The sequence below is a fragment of the Peromyscus leucopus genome, chromosome 13, assembly GCF_004664715.2.
Source record: "Peromyscus leucopus breed LL Stock chromosome 13, UCI_PerLeu_2.1, whole genome shotgun sequence".
NCBI lineage: Eukaryota > Metazoa > Chordata > Mammalia > Rodentia > Cricetidae > Peromyscus > Peromyscus leucopus.
The window spans coordinates 52,540,009-52,553,384 of NC_051074.1; the positions used below are offsets into that span (position 1 = coordinate 52,540,009).

Here is a 13,376-nt window from a genome sequence, read left to right on the forward strand (position 1 = left end):
TGTTGAATTTGCAAGTAGGGTTGACCAGCATCAGAAAAACAGTGACATTTAAATTTACTATGATCTTAACCATAGTGTTTGGCATTTTATTCCTGTTTTACATGAAACAAGGAGTTACTCAATTCCTGCAGTATAGAATAGAAAAATTAGCTAAATTTCTAGACTGTAATCCCTGTACAAAGCAAAATCCTTGTGAGTGTTAGTGGGGAGTCACCTCTAAATACTCTTCTTTACTTGTGGACAGTGTGATGATTAAAACGTCATTGTCAATTTGCCTGGTTTTAAAGTCACTCTGGAAAGACCTTTGGGTGTGTGTCCAGAAAGATTTGAAGTGGAAATTCCTACCCTGGGTGGGGGTACTGCCATTCTGTGAGTCCAGGACTGAATAAAAAGGATTAAATGAGATAAGTGCCAGCATTCATCTCTGACTACTGATGCAGGGTGACCAACTACTTAACTCTTTAAGGTGCTTTTGGGGTGTGTGTGTGTAGTTTTGTTGCAGTAACGAGAAAACATACAAATGTGGATTAAAAGTTAGAAAAATTGGGCTGGGGAGATGGCTCAGTGGTTAAGAGCACTGACTGCTCTTCCAGAGGCCCGGGTTCAATTCCCAACACTCACATGGCAGCTCACAACTGTCTGTAACTCCATTTCCAGGAGACCTGACACCCTCGTACATACAGATATACATGTAGGCAAAAACACCAATGCACATGAAATAATTTTTGTTTAAGTTGGAAAAATTCAGATACTGCTTGATCTAACATCCTTTTATGTTGTTTCTAACAATTTCTCTTAACATTCTGTGATGCATTTTTGTTTGAGACAGGGTTTCTATGTGTAACAAGCTGGTCTGAAACTCACAGAGATCCACCTGCCTCTGCCTCACCAGTGCTGGGATTAAAGATGTGTGCCAACCCCTCTCAGTGAGATGATGGGGGTGTATAGCCTTGGCTGTCATGGAACAAGCTCTGTAGACCAGGCTGGCCTTGAACTCAGGGATCCACCTGCCTCTGCCTCTCCTGTGCTGGGATTAAAGACGGCTGCCACCACTGCTTGTGATGTTTTGTTAAAAGGGATATTTATTTATAGACATTAAAGAGTCATTGAATGACTTAAGACTTCTGATACCAATCTTAGAGTTTTATGAGTAGTTTCAAGGCAGAGTTGGGAATAAAACCTCAAGATTTGTTTGTTCTCAAGAGTCAAAAATAGTGAAATTCTGAGGTGATAGTTCTATTTCTTTGCTGATACAGCCTCCAGGAACTACCTGTGGCCATTGAGCATTTGACTGTGGCTAGTATGGGGGACGAATGTTCTAGCTTTAACAGCTACATGCTCACTCAAACATGCTGCTCTAGATCTGTGCTTTGAGGATTGGGAGAATTTCCTCCTGAAAGAGCTCATTTTGCTCAAGTAAACCTGTATTAAGTGATTCCAAACATGCCTTCTAAGAAGATGTTTGTTTTAGATTCCAAGGATGAAATTGTGGTTTTGTCTTCTAGAGGGACTTAATATATGATTAGCTCTTCTTAGCTAATTCAGAGTTACTGCATGACAGAATTTCCATTCACCATCAACTCTTGAGCACATTGAAGTACATAGAGCATCCTATGTTGGAGACTAGTGTTAGTGTCTCCTACTGGAACTGTGACTTGTAGTTCAGGCATCAAGGCTCTTGAACTTAAGGTGGTCCTAAAAAAACACAACAGGATTTAAGTCAGTGAAAAGTGAACTGGGTGTGTGGAGTGTGCGGGAATGCTGGGAATAGGTTCCAGGGTAAAGAAAGTGGGAGGTATGGGTTGAGGTAAGTCAGGTAAAATGGAGCTAAGTGAGCTCAGGCTGGAGCTCTGTTAAAGAAGTATACTTCTGTCACCAGTTCTTAACTTACTGTCTTGCTTTCTTCTAGCCTTACGGCTTGGGGATTCGTAGGAACCGGAAGTAGGAGTAGACCCACGGTCTGGAGATGCTCTGTGTCCACTGCAGACCACTGGCTTCTTTAAGAGTTCTTGTTGAAAATGAAGGTGTTTCTCCAAAGCAGCTTTTTGCCTAAGGAGACAACCCCACCCCCAATCCCAAAAATGATTAAGCATTCAGTAGAGTTTTGGATTTGGGTTGTATGATTACCAGATTTGGGCTATTGGTTGCAGGTTTTAGTGGAGATCATAACTCTTCATTTAGTGCCTTTACAAGAGAGGCATCATGGGATTCCTACCAGAAAAGTAAGAAGGAAGGAGGTAAATCCCAGGTCTTAAACTTGGGTTGCTGGAAGGGATTGCTTTGCTTGTTTGCTTGCTTGCTTTAGGTGTTTTTTTTTTTTTTTTTTTTAGATAGGGTTTCCCTTTGTAGCCCTGGCTGTCCTGGAACTTGAAATTTAGACTGGGTTGGCCTGGAAACTCACAGATCTGCTTGCCTCTGCTTCCTGAATGCTGGAATTAAAGTGGATTCCCTTGCTTTAGAGTTGAGGAAACAGGACAGTGAAAGTACAAGAGTAGTATCACAGATGAGGTAAAGCCAGTCGGCACTGAGTTCTAGTCCTTGGAGGAGTGAGATTACCCATTACTTCTTTGGTTTCCTGTCTCAGCTACCCGTGTTTTACATAATCGCTCTCGTACCTCAATGATGACTGTCGGTTCCTCTTGGAAAGTTGGGCTTCTAGTAGCGTGCTTTTGTCTCATTACTATTATTACGGCACATGATGTCTGGACTGTTGAGGCTGAATTAGGACTTTCCTAATAACCTACTTTGTGATTCCGCTAACAGCTGAGCAGAGTCCAGGGAGGGACAACTCGAGGTTAATGAAGTCTTGAGAGTTCTGGTGCCTTCTCTTTCTGGACCTCTTAAAGGATTATAGGCTCAATTTAATTTGTGGAACATTATAACTCCGGGGGGGGGGTTGTTTAGGTTTAATGTCGGGAACCTGATTTTCCAGGTTGTACCTCTTCTGTCAGTTTTAAGACAATCTGACTGCAACTCTCGAAGTAGCCTTCCAAGATCCCTTCTGCTGTTGCCTCCCAAGTGCTGGATTCTAGGCCGGTGCCACCACACCCAGCTCACCTTTCAGTTTTTATGGTTGTGAAGGATCAAAAATGCTCTTGGCCCTAGGTAACTTACTTTGTAGTTCCTCCCGGTCTTGGTCCTACCTCCCTGACTTCATCCAAAGCACAATTTTTCACCCTCATCCAGCAATGCTGAGCTTTTATTTATTCAACATGTCAGTCTCATTTCTTCCCTCACACACTGTTCACTGTTGTTTCCTGAAATACAGGTCCACATTCTCATGTTTAAAATCTCACCCTTTATGACATCCCTTATGAGAGGTCCTGCTGGGTCACCAATCTAAACTAAGCTTCCTGTCACATCGTTAAATTTGTTCTGCATAGCATTTGTAGCTAGGTTAAAAAACAAAAACATGGCCAGTCATGGTGGTGCATGCGTGTAGTCTCAGCACTCGGGAAGTAGAGGTAGGTAGATCTCTGAGTTGGAGGCCAGCCTAGTCTACAGAGTGAGTTCCAGGACAGCCAGGGCTGTTACACAGAGAAACCTCAAAAAAGGTCTCAAAAAAAACCAAGGGGCTGGAAAGAGGGCTTAGCGTTTAAGAGCATTGATTGCTCTTCCAGAGGTCCTGAATTCAATTCCCAGCAACCACCTGGTGGCTTACAACCATCTGTAATGGGATCAGATTCCTTATTCTGGTGTATATATATAAAATATATGAATAAATAAATCTTTAAAGAAATAATCAAAAACATTGTCTTTTTCAATATCTCTCCATACTTCTGAATTCCTAGAGTCTACAATTTGCATAATGTATCTTGGTATTGCCCATAACTCACAATTGGTCCCGATGGAGATATTGCTCCTCTTTTACTGAGGAGTTGAACTCAGGGCATAATTTGAACATTCTACCAAACTGCTGCACCCTAGCCCTGGGATTCACTCCCCCCCCCCCCCCGGGGGGGTTTCGAGACAGGGTTTCTCTGTGTAGCTTTGGTGCCTGTCCTGGAACTCACTGTGTGGACCAGGCTGGCCTCGAACTCACAGAGATCCGCCTGCCTCTGCCTCCCGAGTGCTGGGATTAAAGGCATGCACCACCTCCACCCCCGGCTCACTTTTTTTTTTTTTTTTTTAATGGGATTCACTTATCTGTAAACCAGAGGATCAAGATAAACGATCTCTTAAATTCCCATCTAGCTTCGATACAAGTTCTGTGATAAGCCATGACAGAATCCTGCGATGTCGGAGCAGAATGGCCCTTTGTGCTTTTCGATCTTTTAGCCCTGCTGTAGGTAGGGCTGGGAGAACTGCTTCTTGAAGGCGGTGCAAGGTGAGCGCTGGCACCAGGCGGGCACGCCTCTGAACACCCCGGCCGCAGCTGGTGCCCGGCTCTCCAGTAAGTACCTGGCTTGCTCCTGGGCGAGCTTCACGGCTTCCTCCAGCGCCAGCCTCGCTGCCGCCTCTTCCTCTTGCCTCCTCGCCTCGGCCTCCCGCCTAGCCTTCTCTTCCGCTTCTTCTCTCTGCCTCTGGTACTCCAGCCGCTCTTCCTCGGCCATTGCCATCAGGCGTTTCTGTTCTTCTGCGAACTGCATTTCCAGTTCCTTCTGCCGTTGCTTCTCGGCCTCTGCAGAACAGAAAGAGGCGGGCTCAGCAGGGAGCACCACCTGAGCAGTTGATATTGCCGCTCTACCCTTCTAATCTTCGAGAGCCTCTGGGGGGTTCCTAACCCAAGTCCTCTGGCCGAGCGCCTGTGGGTGGGGATTCAGAAGCCTTAGGGAAGACTTTCCCGATGGTTGAGTTCGTGGGGTAGCGTGCTGCTGGGGGGTGCGGGGGGAGCGGCAGACCAGGGTCAGGATAAACATCCTACTTGACTAGACCGACTAGTCTAAAGAGTACGGACCAGGAATGGACCACAGCATCGTCTGCGGAGCTTTCCACCTCGTCCGGAAAGGTCTGCGGGAAGATTATCTGCTCCACACCGGGAGGAAGGTGTGGCCTGAGGCTCTCCAGACCTCTGCGACTGTCTCTGCCTGCCAGGGGGCAGCTCTTGAGCCATGCTGACCGGGGCAGTTACCGAACCAGAAGTCCGACCCTGCAATCACTCCACAAGAGTCTTCCGTTCATATCCCATCCTTTTACCAACCCTCTATAGTCAGACATAATTACCATTCTGGGGCAAAAACAACTAGCTTACACATGTGGAGGCTCTGTGCACCGGGGCCTAGGACAGGAATAAAAGAGTGGCCGCGGCGGGTTGAAAATGTGTTTGGTCCAGGAGACGGGAGATACAGAAAGCTGGGGGATTCTCTCACCAGCCCTCTCCAACTCCTCCTGCTGCTTTTTCCTCTGCAGTTCTTGCATTTTCCTCCGGAGCTCCTCCTGCTGCTGCCGGGCTCTCTCCTGGGCCGCCTGCAGCTGGAACCTCCGCTTCCTCTCGCTTCCTCCTGCCGCTGCCGCTCTTCCTCCTGTCTCTGCTTTCTCAGGCTGGGGGCACAGGAGGTGTCAGAGGAAGGGCAGAAAACACAGCCCCAACCAACTGGCAACTGGCTCTGTAAACTTCAGGAAGCGCCCCTCCAGGGAGCAGGTTTTCTACAGCAGGGATCGAAGGGCAGAGGTAACAGACAGACAGGGGTCTAGAGGAAGAAACCTAGACGTCTCAGCATATAGCTCAGTGCTGTTGCCCAGGAATTAAGTAATTAAGTGCACTAAGTTCTCTGCACTTTTTCTTTCTTTCTTTCTTTCTTTCTTTCTTTCTTTCTTTCTTTCTTTCTTTCTTTCTTTCTTTCTTTCTTTCTTTCTTTCTTTCTTTCTTTCTTTCTTTCCTTCTTTCTTTCCTTCTTTCTTTCTTTCTTTCTTTCTTTCTGCCCTTCTTTCTTTCTTTTCTTTCTTTCTCTCTCTCTCTTTTTCTCTCTCTCCTTTCTCTCTCTCTCTCCTCTCTCTCTGTCTCTCTCTCTCTCTCTGTCTCTCTCTCTCTCTCTCTTTTATGTGCATGGGTATTTTGCCTGCATGCACATGCTTATCCCCTGAAACTGGAGTTAGACAGTTGTAAGCTGCCATGTGGGTGATGGGAATTGAACCGGGGTCCTCAAGAGGAGCAGCCAGTTCTCTTAAGCACCGGGCCATCTCTTCAGCCCCCTTATTTTCTATTCTTAAAGTACGGATCTTGAAATTCTTGCCTCTTAGGGTTGAGGAGACTAAGTTCGATCGAAGACCCGTGGAAGAGCCTACCTAGTAGAGTGCCGAGAACGGCGGGAGCTTGATAAACGTGGGACTGAATTTCAACGCCTTCCCACGAATTCCCCCTGAGCATCTATCTTGGGTAACCCACATGGTCAAGACAGGATCTTATCTCTGGTCCAGGTTGTTCCTGTGATTTCGTGTCAGGGCATGAGCCTCAGCACTGAGCTATGCCCCTGGGGAAGGTTTGCCCCGCCTTGGGTCTCGGGGCTTGCCGGCCCACCGGATCTCCTCAATGCGCCTCTGCTGCTCCTGTTCCAGCTCCTCCTTCATCTTCTCCGCTCTCTCCAGCTGCTCCTTATGGAGCCGGGTCAGCTCTTCCTGCTCCCTTCTGCTCCGCTCCACCTCCAGCCACCTCATCTCGGCCCTCTCTATGCGAATTCTGTCTCGAGAAGCCTTCTCCTGCTGCCTCTTATCCAGGAGGGCCTAAGAAACCAGAGTGTTAGCCCTGCAAGGGACCGAGCCAGTGGCAGCCCAGATAGGGTTTTCTCTAATCAGGGACAGACTCCTAAAGCTGACTCCACACGACCACACAGTGGCATAAACTGCCTGTGCCTGTGGGGCTGGAATGACCCACATTCAAGTCTTTTTTTTTTTTAAATTAAAAATATTTATTTATTACATATAGAGTGTTCTGTATGTATGCCTGCAGGCCAGAAGAGGGCGCCAGATCACAGATGGTTGTGAGCCACCACGTGGTTGCTGAGAATTGAACGCAGGACCTTTGGAAGAGCAGTCTTATTTACGAGCTCTTAACCTCTGAGCCATCTCTCCAGCCCCTACGTTCACGTCTTTCACTTGCTTTGGGATTGCGGTGCAAGGCTTTCCTGATACGGTCTTCCTCATGGACTATGCCCAGTACTCACTGTGATAACAAAAGTGCCATCATTCTGTCTGGTGTGTCGGAAGGTCTAGTCTTTACAGCCCTAGCTGCACTTCAGAACTGCCCAAGGATCTTTAAAATACAACAGGGCCCCACTTGGTCCAACAAATGACAATCTCGGGGGTGGGGGTGGGGCTCCTGGAATTTTTAAAACTTGGAACTTGAAGCCGGGGCTGGAGGGCATGGTTCTGGTAAGAGGTTGTTTTAGAAGGCCGGTGGCGGCGCACGCCTTTAATCCCAGCACTTGGGAGGCAGAGGCAGGTGGATCTCTGTGAGTTCGAGGCCAGCCTGGTCTACAGAGTGAGTTCCAGGACAGCCAGAGCTACACAGAGAAACCCTGTCTCAAAAAGAAGAAGAAAAAATATATCACCACGTAATAGAGCTGTTTCAGAAAGTGCAGCTTATTTAGGGTCATTTCCCTCACATCTGCCTTCTGCCCCGTGAGGACAGAGGAGAGAACACCTGCCCATACCTTGGAAGCGTCCTCGGGGCTTCTCTCTTCCTCAGATTCCATGTTGGTAGCGACACCCATGGCCTGTGTGGGTGATGATCTTCCATCTATAGACACCTGGCTCTCCAGAGCATCATATTCAGGAGAAAGCCAAGGGTCCTCAGCGGCAGAGTGTGAGCGGAGGAGCCCTCCCTCTGAGGTGCCACCTGCGTCCTCGGGCTCGCCCCGCTCTGCTGCCGTCTCCCCGTCCCTTTCTCTGTGTGCCCTCTTCATCTTGGTGCCTGGTTTCTTTTCTTTTGGAATCAGCCCTGATTTCTTTTCAGTTTTTGAATCCTTTGACTTCCCTGGGGGAAACAATGGGGGAGAGAGGTAGCTGAGTTGAAGAAATGTGACCTCAGCTCCTCTTTAGTAACCTTTTTTTTAAAGACAGTTTCACCGCATCGCTCTGGCTGTCTTGGAACTCACTATATAGACCAGACTGGCGTCAAACTCCCAGAGATCCTTATCCCTCTGCCTCCAGGGTGCTGGAATTAGAGGCGTGTGCTGCCACATCTGGCTCTTTAGTAGCTTTTACGATTAAGCATTTGGTGGGATAAAGTGGTGTGCATATTCCTGAATTTATCCCCAGAATCTGGGTGAATAAAACCTGCATTGTAATTTCCAAAAGCTATCCTCAAGTCAGCAGACATCGAAAACATTCAAGACACGGAGTAAAATCCGTCTCTTGTTCCCCAGACCCTCCCTCCCCCACGTAGGACTAAAACTTAAGCATCTGGAGAGCAAGGCTCCTGACCCCACGGGTGAAAGTCTCACCTGTGGCATTTAAGGTGTACCAGGGGAGAGAGATAAAAAGCCTGAGAACAAAATTGCCAATCCAGGAGGGGTGGACGGCTCCAGGGCAGCAGGACAGCCCAGCAACCCAGAACCCCTGTCTACCTCAGAAGGCCCCCTTCCTTACCTGCCCCCCAAGAACCAACCGACGCCCACCAAGTCAGCTGGAAGCGGTTTGTCCAGGAGAAACGACACCCCTATTCCTATTCACTTGCTTTTTATTTTTTATTTATTTATTTATTTTTTTTGGTTTTTCGAGACAGGGTTTCTCTGTGTAGCTTTGTGCCTTTCCTGGGACTCACTTGATAGCCCAGGCTGGCCTCGAACTCACAGAGATCCGCCTGGCTCTGCCTCCCGAGTGCTGGGATTAAAGGCGTGTGCCACCACCGCCCAGCAACTTGCTTTTTTTATAATAAGCAAAAAGTCTGGAATGTTAGGATTCTGTACATGCACAGTTGCGGGGGGGGGGGGAGGTCCTGTGTCTTACATCATCAGCGGGTACTGGCAACTATGTACCCGCCATGTGGTCATTCAATCCCGCCTTAAAAAGCTAGACGCGGACCCCCTTTCTTTCTTTCTTTCTTTCTTTCTTTCTCTCTCTCTCTCTCTCTCTCTCTCTCTCTCTCTCTCTCTTTCTTTCTTTCCTTTCTTCCTTCCTTTCTCTCTCTCTCTCTCTCTCTCTCTCTCTCTCTCTCTCTCTCTCTTTTTCTAATAAAGCTCTTTATAACTCTGGTAGTTGTGGCTGTGGCCTGTGACTTTTCCGCCGGTAACCAGCGCCACCAATTTTACCATCAGTAATAATGATTTGAGGAGAGCAGTCCTGCATTATATTTAGATCAATGAAGATGTAACCACACAGCAGTGTCACTACGGAAAGGTTGTGTTTCTGGCTGCGGATACAGCTAAGTGGGAGAGCCTGTGCTTAGTGTGTAGGGCCCTAGGTTCAATCCCCAGGGCCAGAAGCAAAGGAAGGTTCGTTCCTTCTCACCCTGATGACCGTGGGGCAAGAGTCCTGGGGAGAATCTCGGCACATCTGACAAGTCCTGCCCAAGGTCACAGCTCTAATGCGCTGGAAGTTGAACACTCCAAGGGTCAAGGGCATTTGTTTTTTCCTGTTCCTGGCAATGCCAAGGGCTAGACAAATGTACATGTAGCAAGAGTTTAAAAAGCAAACTTCAAAACCAGATCTGTCTCCAGGGGTGTATCCGGTGTTGTCCTTGCAACAAAATGCCATTTGTTTAAAAGGTCTTCAAATCTTGGGAGCGAAAGAGGGTAGGTGTGAATTTTAGGCTAAAGGGAGTTTGGGAGCATCTGAGGTCTTGAGAGGCAAAGAAGGACACTGGGAAGTATGATGGTAGGAGAGGCACTCAGGCCCTAATTCATCCTCCTCTTCCTACATGCTCTCGGGATGCCTAGGCTGGGCATCCCTGTCCTGAGATGTTTAGGACCAGAAGCATTTCAGATTGGGGATACTTTCTGCTTTTAGAATATTTACATTTAATGTGTATAATATAAAGTCCTGGCCATGGGATCCTAGCCTAAGTCTGTAAGTTGTTAATGCTTCATATACACTTTTGACCCTCAGCTTGAAGGTGGTTTTATGTCTCTCTTAAAGTAGCAAGGGGTTTTTTATTCAGAATCAAAATAAAACCATGGGCCAAAAACACTACAAGACCTGAGCAGAGTGCTCATGAGCCTTACACAGTATTTTCAGTGAGGTCAGGTGCAGAACCTACCCGTGGCATCTTGTTGACGTTCAGAAGGTTTCAGACTTGGGGACATTTTGCATTTCAGCTTTTCGGATTACAGACCTCAGCCTGTAGTTATTAGCTCCTAGCAGCAGCAGCAGCAGTAATGTGCATTGGGTCTCGCTCAAGCAGGAAAGGACAAACAGACCCTGGGTCCGCTTGTCCTCTGATGCCACCCACCCAGACGCTCTCAGCCTCGGGTACACAAACAGCATGGTGGCACTCATTTCAACATCCCCTCTCACAGGTCTCTACTCGGTCGCGGTTTCCTCTGCCCATGCGCACTGAGACACTGTTAGGAAATCAGACTGCAAAGCCAGCTTGGCCAGGTGGTCAAACAAAGCTCGCCCTACAGGAGCCAAGTCCATTGACGCATCACCTCCTTGCCCGTTGGAAGTCTTCTGAGCTGTTCCTCACAGACATACGTCCTTACCTCCAGCAGCCTCGGCTCGCCCCAGGGCCCGCCCTTCTCTCTCTGTTCTGGGGGCTCTGGCCTTGTCTGTCTTGGTTTTTTTCTTCCTCTCAGGCTTGTCAACCAAATCCCTTCCCTAAAGGAGAAATGTAGGAAGAGGACCGTGAACATAGAGGAAACAGAAGAGTTCGTCTAATGAAGATTACTCCGAGAGAACAAGGGGACTGGGGCTGAGGATGAACGCATCTGAGTTCTGGATGAAGCAGATGGCCAGCGTCAGAGTATGGAGTGGGGAAAAGGGCACCTTTTATTTCAAATAATTAGGAAGAATTTCAGAGGAGGAAGAGGAAGAAAAGCCCTTTATGGCCTGCCTTCTCTTCCCATGGTATGTCATGGTCTGCAGAGCTTGAAGCAAAGGAAACAATTTTCTTGTTTGTTAGTGTGGCCACTGTTGGCCAGCCAATTGAATGCAGAGCCGTCTTTATATTCACGGCTACATCATATGCTGCCTTTGAGAAGACCCCAGGCAGGTAGCAAGAGCCTTGCCAGCCTTTCCCTTTCCCCATGGACGGTGACAACGTGGAGGTTCCCTCTAAAAGAGGATGGCAGAGTCGGGCCATGGTCATCTACTTTGTAGGGTTCGGCAAGGGGGCCCTTGTCCTTTGGGAAGATGCAGCCTAGTGCAGGATGCAGGGTCTGGTGGGCAGACATCACTGGACCTCGGCCCCTACTGCCCCTTTAGTGAGGTGCTGTATCTATGAAGCAACCTTCGGAAGTCTACACGGAGCCTTGGAGGGGTTCCAGGCAGGGTTTCCAGACCAGATTCTTCATGCTCACACTCACATGACTGATGGCAGCTGAGTTCTGCTGGTCGGACAGTTTTGGATCCAGTTTCTTCTTCTTTTTTCTTCTTGGAGGAAGAGATGCAGCCTCAGAACCCAGCTTCTCTGGGGATGCCGGCTCGCGTTCTAGCAGTCCTCTGTGCAGGCGGTGCACATCGTCATCTCCGTCCCTTTGGAAAGAGCAAGCCAGCAGACCAATGTAAGGGCCGGAAATTTCAATGGGAGGGAAGAGAGGAAGTGAGCAGATGTCACAAAACAACTGTGATCGGCTGTGGGTATATCTGACACACTCAGGCAACTTTCTCCTCACGTTCCTGTTTAAGCCAGATTAGGAAGGGTGCTCTTCACTTTCGGGGGTTCCCTTCAGGTAACCCCTAAAACATGGACAACTGGAGAAACAGTTGGCGGCTTTTCATTGCACGTTTACACCTTTAACTGAGAGCTGGTCTGGAGGTTCTGTCAGGAAACCACAACTAAGAGGGGACCCTGGACCAAAGAAAGACGGGCCCGCCTCTGGGGAAGGGTGTCCTCTTCAGGGGGGCCAGCAGCTTTGGGAGGGACATGTGTGGAGCAGTGAGGGAGGAAGGAGACACACACCCAGCCAGTCAGATTGGCTGGGTCAACCCTGGCGATCCAGCAGTGGGGTGACAGGTAGCAGACGGATCGCCCTCACGGACAGAGTTATACAACTGTAACGTCTTCTCACAAAGGCTTAGCTGGGAGAGGACAGTGGCCTTTAAGAAAGATGACCTCAAAGACACGCAATTGTCCCCTTCATTCCTTTGCTTCTCTGAGTTTTATTCTTAACCAGATTCAGCCACTACGAGGTCGTGTGTGCCCAGTCTCGAGTGTTCTGGAGTGGTTGGCGTCACAGACTTATGCCCGTGGGTGGCAAGGACAGCAGCCCCGGGGCCGCGTGCCGGCTGGGTGCTGGGTCTCGTCTGGGTCTTTTTTCTTTTTAGTTAAATCGATATATTTACTTTGGTGTGCTAGCCCAGGGCCTTGCTGTGGAAACCTGAGAAATATTTGTTGAGTGAGGTAAATGGAATTTCCTGTAAATACGTGAGTCTTTAAGTCCTCCAGTGACACTCTATAAAAACTCACAGAAGTCTGCTTTAGGACGGTGCTAGGAAAACCTCGGTTTCCCCGAGGAGCAAGCCAGCTGCACATGAGCACCTCAGGCCTGACTGGGTGGCTGTTTTTTTTCTTCCACATTTAGGAATCTGTGCTAAATCCGAATTTTGGTCACAATAACTGTAATGGATTTTGTGGAGTGTTTTATGCTTTTTTAAAACTGTCCTCTTGATGAAAAAAAATAATTCTCTTTGATTATTTCATTGGCTTTGGCTAGAGGAGGGGAGTTGTAATAACCTGTTTAAAATATGTTGTGGGAAAAGGGATAAAAACAAAACAAAACAAAGTCTTTACTGACTCCCTCATCATAGAGGCTTCTTTCTGTTGCTTCTGGTTCATCACACAACTTTTTTGACCTGAGAGTTTATACTGCTGATCTCTAATCACCCCAGGCTCATGGAACCCACAATCAGGTTGGTCCCAGCTGGTAGCAGAGAAGTCTACAGCAAAGCCCACAACCTAAGGAGACTGAGGCAAAGGTCTGGACCAGGCTGCTGGCCAGTGAGCTCATAGTAAGCACACAGGAAGGTGTTTCTGTGTTGGCAGGGATGAGAAGAAGCCATGAAGGTGGCCGGCCATCTTTGTTTTGCCCAGAGTTAATGAACCTGAAGGAACCAGGATGAAGCTGATTGTCCCCAGCCTTCCAGGGGTCCCTGTAAACGTCAGGTGCACGGACACACCAGAAGGCTGCTTGGAGGTGACTCAAGTTCATTCTTCTCCACCTCACCTGGAGTACTTGGATTAAGTAGCTCACTCATCAATGTGTAACCTACCCAGGGGCTGCTGCTTTTAATCCCAGCTGCCAGCATGTTATGGCATGAATCTCAGAAACAAACAAACA

General features: G+C 48.2%; 1 protein-coding gene across 1 annotated transcript in view; it reads right to left on the reverse strand.

Moving 5' to 3' along the window:
- Positions 1-660: 660 nt before the first annotated feature.
- Positions 661-13,376, reverse strand: part of Kiaa2012 (KIAA2012 ortholog) — a 114,489-nt gene continuing 101,773 nt past the window's right edge. The window contains 10 exon segments of the mRNA XM_037210453.1: positions 661-1,695; positions 1,892-2,003; positions 2,006-2,049; positions 4,402-4,621; positions 5,310-5,435; positions 5,438-5,481; positions 6,458-6,660; positions 7,590-7,912; positions 10,581-10,695; positions 11,403-11,571. Of these exon segments, the coding sequence (XP_037066348.1) occupies positions 1,912-2,003; positions 2,006-2,049; positions 4,402-4,621; positions 5,310-5,435; positions 5,438-5,481; positions 6,458-6,660; positions 7,590-7,912; positions 10,581-10,695; positions 11,403-11,571 (1,336 nt within the window). The 3' untranslated portion in view covers positions 661-1,695; positions 1,892-1,911.